The 13,557-nt window shown below is 34.2% G+C and overlaps 2 protein-coding genes across 2 annotated transcripts; both read left to right on the forward strand.

Annotated features, from left to right (window-relative positions):
* Positions 1-1,582: 1,582 nt before the first annotated feature.
* On the forward strand, positions 1,583-3,434 carry LOC106445252 (protein STRICTOSIDINE SYNTHASE-LIKE 8-like). The gene is made up of 3 exons (XM_013886767.3): positions 1,583-1,913; positions 2,212-2,466; positions 2,719-3,434. Exons 1-3 carry the CDS (start codon positions 1,627-1,629, stop codon positions 3,305-3,307), a joined length of 1,131 nt encoding a protein of 376 aa, XP_013742221.2. The 5' UTR covers positions 1,583-1,626; the 3' UTR covers positions 3,308-3,434.
* An 8,107-nt stretch (positions 3,435-11,541) lies between these two features.
* On the forward strand, positions 11,542-13,430 carry LOC106445250 (protein STRICTOSIDINE SYNTHASE-LIKE 8-like). The gene is made up of 3 exons (XM_013886765.3): positions 11,542-11,870; positions 12,161-12,415; positions 12,662-13,430. Exons 1-3 carry the CDS (start codon positions 11,584-11,586, stop codon positions 13,248-13,250), a joined length of 1,131 nt encoding a protein of 376 aa, XP_013742219.2. The 5' UTR covers positions 11,542-11,583; the 3' UTR covers positions 13,251-13,430.
* Positions 13,431-13,557: the final 127 nt, after the last annotated feature.

The raw sequence follows: 13,557 nt of genomic DNA on the forward strand, positions 1-13,557 counted from the left end.
GGCGGTTTTTTAGATCAAAGCAAATGACGGTAATCCCGTTGATCGTCTCCAACTCATTAAGGTGGCTCACACTAACAAGAAGATGGGTCAAATTCAGGACCTCGTGATCAAAGGTGTCGTTGATTTGGTGGAAGCTGAAATAGCATCTCAATCTCAGCCTTTCTCTGATGACGGCGATTCTACGGGAGCTTCAACCAACTTGTCCCTATTGCAAATAAATGAGATGGTTGAAAAGGTAAATTTTTTTATTAATATATTTTTTTTATAATGTCGATTACTAACTTGACCCTATTTACTAACTTTAAATATTTTTGTAGGCGGTTCCTAAAAGGAAAGGAGGCCGTTTAGTTGGGTTGGGCCGCCGTGCTTCTTCGTATCCGGCATCTTCTTCGCAAGCTCCGTACGCCGATCTCATGATTCTCGAGGAGCTACATGACAAAGATGAACGGATTGGGACATTGGAGGAGCAGAACACCACTATCCTTTCTGAGAATGCCACTATCCGTTCGGAGAATGCCACTATCCTTGCTGAGCTGGCATCCCAGAAGAAGTTCAACGCCGAGATAATGCAGAAGCTAGATCGTTTGATGTCTTCGAGTTCTTAGTTTTTTCTGCTTTTTAAAACTTTATGAATGTTTTTTTTTTTTTTCGGTTTGTATGAATTTTAAACTTTCTGAATGTTTTTTTCTATTTCGGTTTGTATGAATTTAAATTCTATAATATTATTAGTTTTAAATTTCAGATTTTATTTATTTATTAATTAATTTTTAATATAAAAATGCAAAATTATTTCGTATTTAAAATTGATATATTCCGACGAATTGAGGGCGTCGGACTATACCGACGGACTATGGTTCGTCGGAAAATACCGACGGAGAAGGTTCCTCAAAAAATTCCGACGAACCTTTGTCCGTCGGTATAGTCCGACGCCCTCAATTCGTCGGTATTTTTCGAGGACTACGTTCGTCGGTATAGTCCGAGGAACGTGCTCCGTCAGTATATAGTTTTTCCGATGAACTCTAGTGTCGTGTGTCTGCATCGGAATATCGTCGGAAGTTCGTCAGAATGACGTTTCTCGGTATCCGTCAGAAAGTCGTCGGAAGGTCTGACGAAATTCCGACGGATACTTTTTTTCTGACAAAATGATACCGACGAATTGGTTCGTCAGAAATTCGTCGGAATCGGTCTATTCCGACGAATTTCTGACGATTTCGGCCATCAGAATCTCCATGTTTTCGTTGTAGTGACTCTGTTTGTATTCAAAGTTAGTGTCGGTAGTGTTTCCTATTTGGACAGTAACAAAAACGAGTCACTGGTCCGTGTTCTGAGTAGTTTAGCATTATCGAGACTAGTGGCTAGAAAAGAGGGTAGGGTCAAAGATCAAGAAAGTTTTGTACAGACAAGAAACAGTACAAAAGACACTTGGCACGTAAAGAAAGGTAGAACACTGATTGATACATATACGCCTTTCTGGTTAGAGAGAACACTGATATGTATATGTGCAACGTGTGTAACGTGTGTTGTGTCCGAAATAGTTGAAAAAGAATATCTGTTTTTATCTATTTAATAGAGTAATCAAGTGTACTATCATCATTCACATAACAACTTCTCCAAAGAGACATAGAGATGCCGATTAGCCAGAGAGTTCTGAAGCAGGTTGCAGCCTTTCCGGTTGTCTTAGCCATCGTTTGCTATTTCCTCTGGCCATCAATCATCGCGCCGGACCACCTAAAGGGCTCGAAGGACATCCTCCAAGTGGCTAAGACCATTCCTCTCCCTGGTGATGGACCAGAGAGCTTAGAATTTGATTCACAAGGTGAAGGCCCTTATGTTGGTGTCACTGACGGTCGCATCCTCAAATGGCGCGGTGAAAAGCTAGGCTGGGTCGAGTTCGCCTACTCCTCTCCTCACAGGTTCAATCCTAACAAAAAAATGCTAACCTTCCTATGTTTTCATTGTTCTATTTAGTCGTTTAATAGATTTTGATCAATGTTTCAAAAAATCATTAGGTAGTAATTAAACGTTTTATAGGGGATTAGTTGTACTTGTATAGATGGGACGCCTATAGGCTATCTAAGCCGATTTTGAAAAGTAGTTCTTAAAAATCGTTTCGCTTAAGGCTAATTTATTTATGACAGATTTATTAGAACATTGATTCACATTAACCTTGCTAATGAATCTGAACTCCTCCCCTTTTTTTGGTGAGTGAAGAGATAACTGTTCAAGGCATAAAGTAGTTCCAAGTTGTGGGAGACCATTGGGACTTAGCTTCCATAAGAAAACAGGAGATCTGTACTTTTGTGATGGTTACTTTGGAGTCATGAAGGTCGGACCAGAGGGAGGCTTGGCCGAGTTAGTTGTTGATGAAGCCGAAGGTCGCAAAGTCATGTTTGCGAACCAAATGGATATAGACCAAGAGGAAGAAGTCTTCTACTTCAATGATAGCAGCGACAAATACCACTTCGAGTAATTAAAATTACATCTTCGTTAATTTAAATTCACGGTCTTAATATTTTTTTTATCTGGTTGGTAACATTAAGCAAAACGTGGAAAATGAAAACATAAATAAATTGAATAATAAATAATCTATGGAATAGATTAATAGAATGTTACATAGCTAATAAATCTAAAAAATGATCGTATACTATATCAAACAAACATATATACTTGTAAGTTGTAACCAACCTGTGTATGTGTTATGTTTGTTTTGTCGGACAGGCAAGTGTTCTACGTCTATATGTCAGGGGAGAAGACAGGAAGAGTAATTAGATACGATATGAAGAAGAAAGAGGCCACAGTTATAATGGACAAACTTCATTTGCCTAATGGTTTAGCTATAAGCAAGGACGGATCCTTTGTACTCACCTGCGAAAGTGGTACAAATACTATCCATAGAATATGGGTCAAGGGTCCTAAAGCCGGGACCAACGAGGTTTTCGCCAAGATTCCGGGTCCTATGGACAATATCCGACGCACGCCTACGGGGGATTTTTGGGTCGCATTGCATTCCAAAGACAGTTTGTTCACTCGTGTGTTTGTGAGTCACTCTTTGGTCGGAAAGTTTTTCATCAAGACGCTAAAGGTGGAGACTGTGGTTCATCTCATTAATGGAGGGAAACCTCATGGAATTGTTGTGAAACTCTCTGGAGAGACAGGAGAGATTCTTGAGATACTTGAGGACAGTGAAGGGAAGACGATGAAGTATGTTAGTGAAGCTTACGAGAGAGAAGATGGCAACTTATGGTTTGGGTCTGTGTATTGGCCGGCCGTTTGGGTGCTTGATAAATCTGTTTACGCTCTCAAATGAGTTAGCAAATGCAAACAAAAAAGTAATAATTTGGTCGTATGATCTTCTTTTTTCTAACTTGTTAGAAGACATGCATCTTCGTTTGTATCTTCTTGTTGTTGTGTGAATGGACTTTGATTCTGCGAAATTTTGGTTCAGTTGAGTAATTCAATGTAGTTTTGTGGTAAAGCGAAAATTGTGTTTGTGGTAAAATGATTTATGATGTACATCTAGTTAAGGTTCTAGGTTAATTTTTCCGTTTTGCTAGCATCCCATAATTAAGCACTACTCTACTTGAACTGGTTTCTGATCTGAAATTTGATTTGATTAACCTGCTCAATGTGAATTAGTACTAGAGTTAAGCTCTCTTGCCACTTTTTAATTTAATGCACCACCAAAAGTGATCAAAAAAAAGTTCTGCTAAATGCTAAAGCCTATCTCGTATTTTTTTTTAAAATTACATAATACATTCAAAAGAGTTAGTTATTAATCTTAGCATTTGGTGCAATATGATCAGTGGGTGGGCTGAGTATCAACAATCATATAAAACTGATTAAGATTTTTGTCCATTAAATATTCTCGTCCATAACACACACACACATATATATATAGTTTAACAGGTTCGTAGATCCAATTTTTCGTATAATTTTTTTAATATTAAAACCCGAAAACTTGAATTCATTTGACAAATAAATCCACGGTTACAACTAAAATATAAACAAACAAAAATTATTAAGAAGGAACAAAACTATATACATGTATGGGACCTTGTGGTCTAGTGGTAAAGAGAATAACTTGGGAAGCCAACACGTTTCAGATTTGATCAACCTATTGCGCGAACCTAAGTTACATTCTTCATGGATATCCAAATGAATATGAGTTCTCGCTTTTGGGTCATTTGAAAATCGGGAGAGAAAGTATTCAAGGACTGCATTTTCTCTTGGAGATTAGTCTGAACCCTTTGTCTCGAGATATCCCCAAATTAATAAAAAATAGTTTAACTCTGTGATGGTAATTTTCATTTAAAAAAAAAACTTTATGTTTTTAAATTTTTTTTTAATGTAAGCTGATATAAGAAGTTTCAGTCATAGAAATTTAAATGTATTTGTTTACACTAATCTTAGTCATTTTTTAAAACATGATTTAAGATAAATTTCTATTCAAATTAGATTTTCTAAAATATGAAATATGAAAACATATTCTATTTTTTAGTTTTTGTTTAAAAGGATACGATATGGCTCTAAATTTTGAATGTTCAATAAATGTAAAAAAAAATTAATGCCGATTTTTAGATCGGATGTGTCAAGTCAAAATTTTATTATTCAATGTGTTTGACAAAAACAATTGTCGTAAATTTAAAGATATATGGTTATTTTGCGTTTGATTCTGATTTTATAACATATTTATATTTGTTTTTATTTTTATTTTGTAACATATAAGAAGTTTCAGTTAGATAAATTTGAATGTAATTGTTTGCAATAATCTTAGTCATTTCTTAAGATAAATTTATATCTGATTAGATTTTCTATAATAAGAAATATTCAAATATATTAAACTTTATACTTTATGTTTAAAATGATATAATCGGGCTTTAAGTTTTAAATGTTCCAAACATGTAAAATATTTGAACACTTCTTTTTAAATCAAATATTTCAAACTAATTTTTTATTATTGAATGTGTTTGAGATAAAATATCATAAATTTAAAGATATATTTCTATTCATAATATTTTTTAGATTGTTTGAAAACTTATAATTATTTTCCTTTTGAATAAAATTAGAACAATCCTTTTTTTATCTTTGAGATTTTTGAAATTTTTTTTTAAGATGATGAGTTTGTGAAGAAAATAATATTTTGTGATTGATTCTGATTTTATAACATCTTGATAACCTATTATAAAGTACTTTATACATTCATAAAATAACTTACAAACCTTTTACAAATTTTAGTAGGGGTTATTGGTTGTTGTATTTTAATGGATTTGAAAATCCGAACCAAATCTAGTGTTATTGGTTCTGTGATTTTAAAATCTGTATTAAAATCATGTGTTATTGGTTTAATGATTCATAAATTCTATATTAAATCAAGTGTTATTCAATCGTACGAATTTACTAATATATTTGATTTTATAATGGATTTGAATGAATTTGTTTGGATTTTTTTGTTAAAAATACAAAGACTCAAATCCGAGGGAAAACCTTCGGATTTGCATATTTTACTTGGATTTATAAATACTATATGGAGTTATAAATCAATCAAAATATATAAACCAATAACAAACCTTTATGAATAATTTCACAGAACCCTTGTCCTCCGTCTTCTCTTTGCTGCTGTCTCGTCTTCTCGTGTTTCCTCGCCGTCTTTTCGCGATTCAGGGGTAGAGTCTCATTCCAGAGACGAGGTCCGAGTCGAGAGGAGTCTTCCGACTGGTGGTGGTTCTTCTTCTCCTGGTGTTTCGGCGCGGCGAAGACTGGTTCTCGAGACAGTGGTCGGCTTTTTAGTTTATGAAAGCTGCTAGGTTTTTATCTCTCGGCGCTTTTGGTTGTTACTAAACGAGCAGAGGACTGAGAGCTTCTCTTCTGTTCATTTCATCGGTCGTCTCTGCGGGTTTTTTCCAGGAGATGGTGGCAACGGTGGATCGTTCTTGACCTCTTCAATGGTATGTTGAAGAGCGATGCGCCTTCTCCATAGTCAAAATGTGCGCTGGTGGGTCCTTTACCATACTGGCGCACCCTGAACCTTTGTGTGCTGGTGTGAAGGTACTTAGTTCAGTTCCAGCTCGCGTTAGGGTGGTGAGTCGTCTGAAGGAGTCGTCTATCGCTTCTCGGTGGCGGCTCACAGTTCTTCTTCACTTCCAATCTCTTCTACTCATCTCCTTCTCCTGTCATCCGACTGAAGGTGGCCTCTTTCTTTGCGGAGCTTAGGCCTTTGTATCACCTTGTTTTGTTTGGTTTCTGTTGATACCAGAAGCCGCTCCTAGCAGCTCAGATTATTTTCCTTCGTTCTTGGAGGCTTCAAGTGTTGTGACGGTTCTTGGCTGATGTCACACTTCGTCTATGCTCACATCCGAGAATCGTATAGGTTCACATGATCTTGTGCGGTGGTGCAGCTTGACTTGTCTGTGCAGGCTCGAGGTCCTTTTCAGGCTTGGGAGTGTTGGTGATAACAACTCCGTTCTTGCATTCAAGCAGCAGTAGCGGGTGTACATCTCGTTTTTGAAACTCCGCTCAGGTAAGGGATCTTTTGGAACTCCCGCTTTTTGTTGTTTCGAGCTTTAGTGTCGAATTAGATTATTAACTTAGATGAGATCATCGTAAGTTAGTTACTCCGGAGGCGACATGGGAAGACCCTGGCATCCGAGGAAACGAGGGGAATCTCTCCTTCTCGTGGTTCTCATTGATGGTTGAGAACGATTTTCAATAGGATTACGAATCCGAGCTAGCGGAACGCGCCATGTATATGGTCGAGCAAAGCTAGTTAAGAGCATTTTGATTTGAGAAATTTTGTTTAGTCGAAGTTTGTAATTGAAATCTATTCCCATTTCGGGTTGATAGATAAAATTTTAATTTTTCTATTAAAAAAAACTATGTCTCTGTTTTTGTTACATCTTGTTTGGATTCGAATATGATGCAGTACAAAAGCAGAAGAAACACATGAGAAATAGTCTTCAGTTTTATCTGCATTTTTTGTCTATTCATCGTTAATATGCAGAACAAAAGGAAATAATATAATATTTAATAAACTGTTTGTAAATAATTTTATATGTAAAAAAAATTGTCCCCCAAACATAGCAAAATAAAAAGATGACCAAAAACATAGGGCCAATAGGTGATTTTTTTTTTCCTAAAAATACTACACCCATCTTAATTTATTGGAAAATTGCCAAAAATACATTTTTGAAAGTACCACCTTTCATGTTTACAATAACCACTTTTACATTCATCTTTAATGAACGGTAAAAGACATTTATACCCTTTTGATTAATTTTGACCAAAAAAAAACATATGGTTAACTAATCTACACTTAAAACATCGACTCTAAACCCTAAATCATCAACTCTAAACTCTAAACCCTAAACATCAACTCTAAACCTTAAACCCCGAAACATCAACTCTAAACCCAAAACCCTAAACCTTCAAATCTAAACCCTAAAACATCAACTCTAAACCTTAAATGTAAACCCTAAACCCTAAATCTAAACTTAAAACATCAACTTTAAACCCTAAATCATCAACTCTAAACCCTAAACTATGAAACATCAACTCTAAACCCTAAACCCCGACCCCGAAACATCAACTCTAAACCCAAAACCCTAAACCTTCAAATCTAAACCCTAAAACATCAACTCTAAACCTTAAATATAAACCCTAAACCCTAAATCTAAACTTAAAACATCAACTTTAAACCCTAAATCATCAACTCTAAACCCTAAATCCTAAACCTTCAAATCTAAACCCTAAAACATCAACTCTAAACCCTAAACGTAAACACTGAACCCTGAATCCTATATTTTTCTGAAATTCGAACCCTAAACCCTAAAACCCTAAACCTTCAAATATAAACCCTAAAACATCAACTTTAAACCCTAAATGTAAACCCTAAACCCTAAAACCCTAAACCTTCAAATCTAAACCCTTAAACATCAACTCTAAGGTTTTAGGGTTTAGGGTTTATTATTTAGGGTTTAGGGTTTAGAGATGAAGGTTTAGGGTTTAGAGTTGATGTTTTAGAGTTTAGAGTTGATGTTTTAGGGTTTAGGGTTTAGAGTTTACTTTTTAGGGTTTAGGGTTTAGTGTTCATAGTGTTGGGTTTAGTGTTGATGGTTTAGAGTTTAGAGTTGAAGTTTAGGGTTTAGGGTTTAGAGTTGATGTTTTAGGGTTTAGAGTTGAAGGTTTAGGGTTTAGGGTTTAGAGTTGATGTTTTGGGGTTTAGGGTTTAGAGTTGATGTTTCAGGGTTTAGGGTTTAGAGTTGAGGGCCTAAACCCTAAATCTAAACTTAAAACATCAACTTTAAACCCTAAATCATCAACTCTAAACCCTAAACTATGAAACATCAACTCTAAACCCTAAACCCCGACCCCGAAACATCAACTCTAAACCCAAAACCCTAAACCTTCAAATCTAAACCCTAAAACATCAACTCTTAACCTTAAATGTAAACCCTAAACCCTAAATCTAAACTTAAAACATCAACTTTAAACCCTAAGTCATCAACTCTAAACCCTAAACCCTAAACCTTCAAATCTAAACCCTAAAACATCAACTCTAAACCCTAAACGTAAACACTGAACCCTGAATCCTATATTTTTCTGAAATTCGAACCCTAAACCCTAAAACCCTAAACCTTCAAATCTAAACCCTAAAACATCAACTTTAAACCCTAAATGTAAACCCTAAACCTTAAAACCCTAAACCTTCAAATCTAAACCCTAAAACATCAACTCTAAGGTTTTAGGGTTTAGGGTTTATTATTTAGGGTTTAGGGTTTAGAGATAAAGGTTTAGGGTTTAGAGTTGATGTTTTAGGGTTTAGAGTTGATGTTTTAGGGTTTAGAGTTGATGTTTTAGGGTTTAGGGTTTAGAGTTTACTTTTTAGGGTTTAGGGTTTAGTGTTGATAGTGTTGGGTTTAGTGTTGATGGTTTAGAGTTTAGAGTTGAAGTTTAGGGTTTAGGGTTTAGAGTTGATGTTTTAGGGTTTAGAGTTGAAGGTTTAGGGTTTAGGGTTTAGGGTTTAGAGTTGATGTTTTGGGGTTTAGGGTTTAGAGTTGATGTTTCTGGGTTTAGGGTTTAGAGTTGATGTTTCAGGGTTTAGGGTTCGTATTTTAAAAAAAAAGGTTTCAGGATTGATGGTTTAGGGTTTAGGGTTGAGTTTTAGGGTTTAGAGTTTGAATTTCGAAATAGTATAATTTATTTAAATATTTTTGTAATATGTATTTTTTATATATATAAAGAATAAGGGCAGAAGAGTCTTTTGCCACTTAACGAAGAATGTATTTTTGAAAATGTATTTTTTGTGGAGGTAAAAATGAAAATTGGTAGCATGAAAGTGGTAAATATGTCAGTTTCCCATTTATTGGAAAATTGCCAAAAATACATTTTTCAAAGTACCACCTTTCATGTTTACACTAACCACTTTTACATTCATCTTTAATGAAGGGTAAAAGACATTTATACTCTTTTGATTAAGTTTGACAAAAAAAAACATATGGTTAACTAATCTAAACTTAAAACATCAACTCTAAACCCTAAACCATGAAACATCAACTCTAAACCCTAAACCCCGAAACATCAACTCTAAACCCTAAACCCTAAACCATCAAATCTAAACCCTAAAACATCAACTCTAAACCCTAAACGTAAACATTGAACCCTGAACCCTATATTTTTCTGAAATTCCAACCCTAAACCTTCAAATTTAAACCCTAAAACATCAACTCTAAACCCTAAATGTAAACCCTAAACCTTCAAATATAAACCCTAAAACATCAACTCTAAGGTTTTAGGGTTTAGGGTTTAGGGTTTATGATTTAGGGTTTAGGGTTTAGGGTTTAGAGATGAAGGTTTAGGGTTTAGAGTTGATGTTTTAGGGTTTAGGGTTTAGTGTTGATAGTTTAGGGTTTAGAGGTGAAGTTTAGGGTTTAGGGTTTAGAGTTGATGTGTTAGGGTTTAGAGTTGAAAGTTTAGGGTTTAGGGTTTAGAGTTGATGTTTCGGGGTTTAGGGTTTAGAGTTGATGTTTCAGGGTTTAGGGTTCGTATTTAAAAAAAAAGGTTTGAGGATTGATGGTTTAGGGTTTAGGGTTTGAATTTCGAAATAGTATAATTAATTTAAATATTTTTGTAATATGTATTTTTTATATATATAAAGAATATGCGCAGAAGAGTCTTTTGCCACTTAATGAAGAATGTATTTTTGAAAATATATTTTTTGTGGTGGTAAAAATGAAAAGTGGTAGCATGAAAGTGGTAAACATGTAATTTCCCCTAATTTATTTCATTTATTAACCAAAAAAACTATATAATATTTTTGTAAACAATTATATATTTTTTACTTGATATATTCATAAATTTAACTTAATTTTCTGTATAAATATTTATATAGTTACACTAAATAATTTTATATAATATTTAAATAAATATAAAAACATATATGGTTGGTTTTATTTTTCTTATTGATAACAATTAACATAAATTTTCCTAATTAACAGTTATGTACAAAAAGAAAATTCATCTTATAAGATTTTTATAGAAATCAGTATTTAAATGAATTCATGCGTTTTATTAACTGATTATATTTAAAATTTTAAATAGTTATTTTATTATCCTTCATATTTTAGACAATGAAATTTCGTATATAATTTCTTTTTTTTATCATACATATATATATTATAAGACATTCATGTATTTTTATCCTTTGTTTGTTTAACTGGTTTTTCATATTTCAGGTTATTTATATCCACAAAAATAATTGCAAAATAAAAGTACATTTTCAATTTGTTTCTTAAGTGAATTATATATTTTAAATATGTTTAAAATAAGATATTTGGAGTTTAGAAAAGGAAACCTTATAACAAACATTAGATAAATTATTGCAAATATGTTATGCACAAACAAAAATACTCTATATGAATTTTTCAGTTTAATTGTATGTTGTAATTGTATTTATTTTTACATAATGTTTAAATTTTCATCGTATTTAATAAAATAATAATATTAATTGTTTATATATAAGAATTTGTAATTTTATTTTAAATATTTAAATTATATATTTATTTATTTTTACATTCTTTTAAATATGATAATTTTGTAAATTAGTTTAACTAGTTCGATCTACATTTGTTTTGCAAATTTATTTGCTCTGCAAATTTAAATGATTTGTATTTGTTCTATTTGATATGCATAAATATGTTTGATCCACATATTTTTTTGATCTGCGTCCCCATTAATCGTCGGTGGTGTTTCCTATTGGTACAGTAACAAAAACGAGTCATTGGTCCCTTGTTCTGAGTGTTTTTCTGAGAAAGAATAGTTTAGTATTATCGAGACTAGTGGCCTAGAAAACATTGTATGGGTCAAAGATCAAGAAAGTTTTGTTCAGAAAAGAAACAGTATAAAGACAAAAGGTAGAAAACATTGTAAGCCTTTTTGGTTAAAGAGAACACTAATATGTACCTGCTCAACGTGTGTAACGAGTGTTGTGTCCGAAACACTTGAAAAAGAATATCTGTTTTATCTATTTAATAGAGTAATCAAGTGCACTATCATCATTCACATAACAACTTCTCCTGAGAGACAAGAGAGATGCCGATTAGCCAGAGAGTTCTGAAGCAGGTTGCAGCCTTTCCGGTTGTTTTAGCCATCGTTTGCTATTTCTTCTGGCCATCAATCATCGCGCCGGACCTCTTAAAGGGCACGAAGGACGTTCTCCAAATGGCTAAGACCATTCCTCTCCCTGGTGATGGACCAGAGAGCTTAGAATTTGATTCACAAGGTGAAGGCCCTTACGTTGGCGTCACTGACGGTCGCATCCTCAAATGGCGCGGCGAAGAGCTAGGCTGGGTTGAGTTTGCCTACTCTTCTCCTCACAGGTTCATTCCTAACAAAAAGTTGCCAACCTTCCTATGTTTTCGTTGTTCCATAACTAGTCGTCCAATATATTTTCATCAATGTCCAACAAATCATTTAGTAATTAAACGTTTTATAGGGGATTAATTAGGGTATAGGTGGGCGCCTATACGCTGTCTAAACCGATTTTGAAAAATAGTTCTAGAAATCTTTTCGCTTAAGACTAATTTATTTATGACCGATTTGTTAGAACATTGATTTTCAATAACCTTGCTAGTGAATCTGACCCGCTTTTTTGTTTTGGTGAGTGAAGAGATAACTGTTCGAGGCATAAAGTAGTTCCAAGTTGTGGGAGACCATTGGGACTTAGCTTCCATAAGAAAACAGGAGATCTGTACTTTTGTGATGGTTACTTTGGTGTCATGAAGGTCGGACCAAAGGGAGGCTTCGCCGAGTTAGTTGTTGATGAAGCCGAAGGTCGCAAAGTCATGTTTGCGAACCAAATGGATATAGACCAAGAAGAAGACGTCTTCTACTTCAATGATAGCAGCGATAAATACCACTTCGAGTAATTAAAATTACACATTCGTTAATTTAAATTCACGGTCTTAATATTTTTTATCTGGTTGGTAACATTAGCAAAACGTGGAAATGCCAATAAAAATAAAATGAATAATAAATAAACTATAGAATAGATTAACAGAATGTGACATAGCTAATATATCTAAAATATGATCGTATTTTTTTTTTGATCAAACAAACATATATACATGTAACCAACTTGTGTATGTGTTATGTTTGTTTTGTTGGACAGGCAAGTGTTCTACGTGTATATGTCAGGGGAGAAGACAGGAAGAGTAATTAAATACGATATGAAGAAGAAAGAGGCCACAGTTATAATGGACAAACTTCATTTACCTAATGGTTTAGCTCTAAGCAAGGACGGATCCTTTGTACTCACCTGCGAAAGTGGTACAAATACAATCCACAGAATATGGGTCAAAGGTCCCAAAGCCGGGACCAATGAGGTTTTCGCAAAGATCCCGGGTCCTATGGACAATATCCGACGCACGCCTACGGGGCATTTTTGGGTCGCACTGCATTCCAAAGACAGTTTGTTTACTCGTGTGTTTCTTAGTCACTCTTTTGTTGGAAAGTTTTTCATCAAAACGCTGAAGGTGGAGACTGCGATTCATCTCGTTAATGGAGGGAAACCTCATGGAATTGTTGTGAAACTCTCTGGAGAGACAGGAGAGATTCTGGAGATACTTGAGGACAGTGAAGGGAAGACGATGAAGTATGTTAGTGAAGCATATGAGAGAGAAGATGGCAAGTTATGGATTGGGTCTGTGTATTGGCCGGCCGTTTGGGTTCTTGATAAATCTGTTTACGGTCTCAAATGAGCTAGTAATTTGGTGGTATGATCTTCTTTTTAACTTGTTAGAAGACAAGCATCTTCTTTTGTATTTTCTTGTTGTTGTGCGAGTGGACTTTGATTCTGAAGTTTTGAGTTGAGTTGTTTAATGGAGTTTTGTGGGATTTTATAAATTTTGTCAGGTGGTTAAAAAGAAAATTTTGTGGGATTTTATAAATTTTGTCAGGTGATAAACCATCTACAAATATATATATATATTTTTAAAATAGTTTCTCATAATTTGGTAACATTTAAAAATTAGCACCAAAGATATACACGAAATCAAAATATACCCA

The sequence above is a fragment of the Brassica napus genome, chromosome C4, assembly GCF_020379485.1.
Source record: "Brassica napus cultivar Da-Ae chromosome C4, Da-Ae, whole genome shotgun sequence".
Classification (NCBI taxonomy): Eukaryota; Viridiplantae; Streptophyta; class Magnoliopsida; order Brassicales; family Brassicaceae; genus Brassica; species Brassica napus.

Bases quoted from the DNA above. Each gene is read 5' to 3' on its own strand.
- LOC106445252 (XM_013886767.3), top strand. From the start codon at position 1,627: ATGCCGATTAGCCAGAGAGTTCTGAAGCAGGTTGCAGCCTTTCCGGTT. The intron at 1,914-2,211 runs GTTCAATCCTAA...TGGTGAGTGAAG, and splicing joins GCCTACTCCTCTCCTCACAG to AGATAACTGTTCAAGGCATA. The intron at 2,467-2,718 runs GTAATTAAAATT...TTTGTCGGACAG, and splicing joins AGCGACAAATACCACTTCGA to GCAAGTGTTCTACGTCTATA.
- LOC106445250 (XM_013886765.3), top strand. From the start codon at position 11,584: ATGCCGATTAGCCAGAGAGTTCTGAAGCAGGTTGCAGCCTTTCCGGTT. The intron at 11,871-12,160 runs GTTCATTCCTAA...TGGTGAGTGAAG, and splicing joins GCCTACTCTTCTCCTCACAG to AGATAACTGTTCGAGGCATA. The intron at 12,416-12,661 runs GTAATTAAAATT...TTTGTTGGACAG, and splicing joins AGCGATAAATACCACTTCGA to GCAAGTGTTCTACGTGTATA.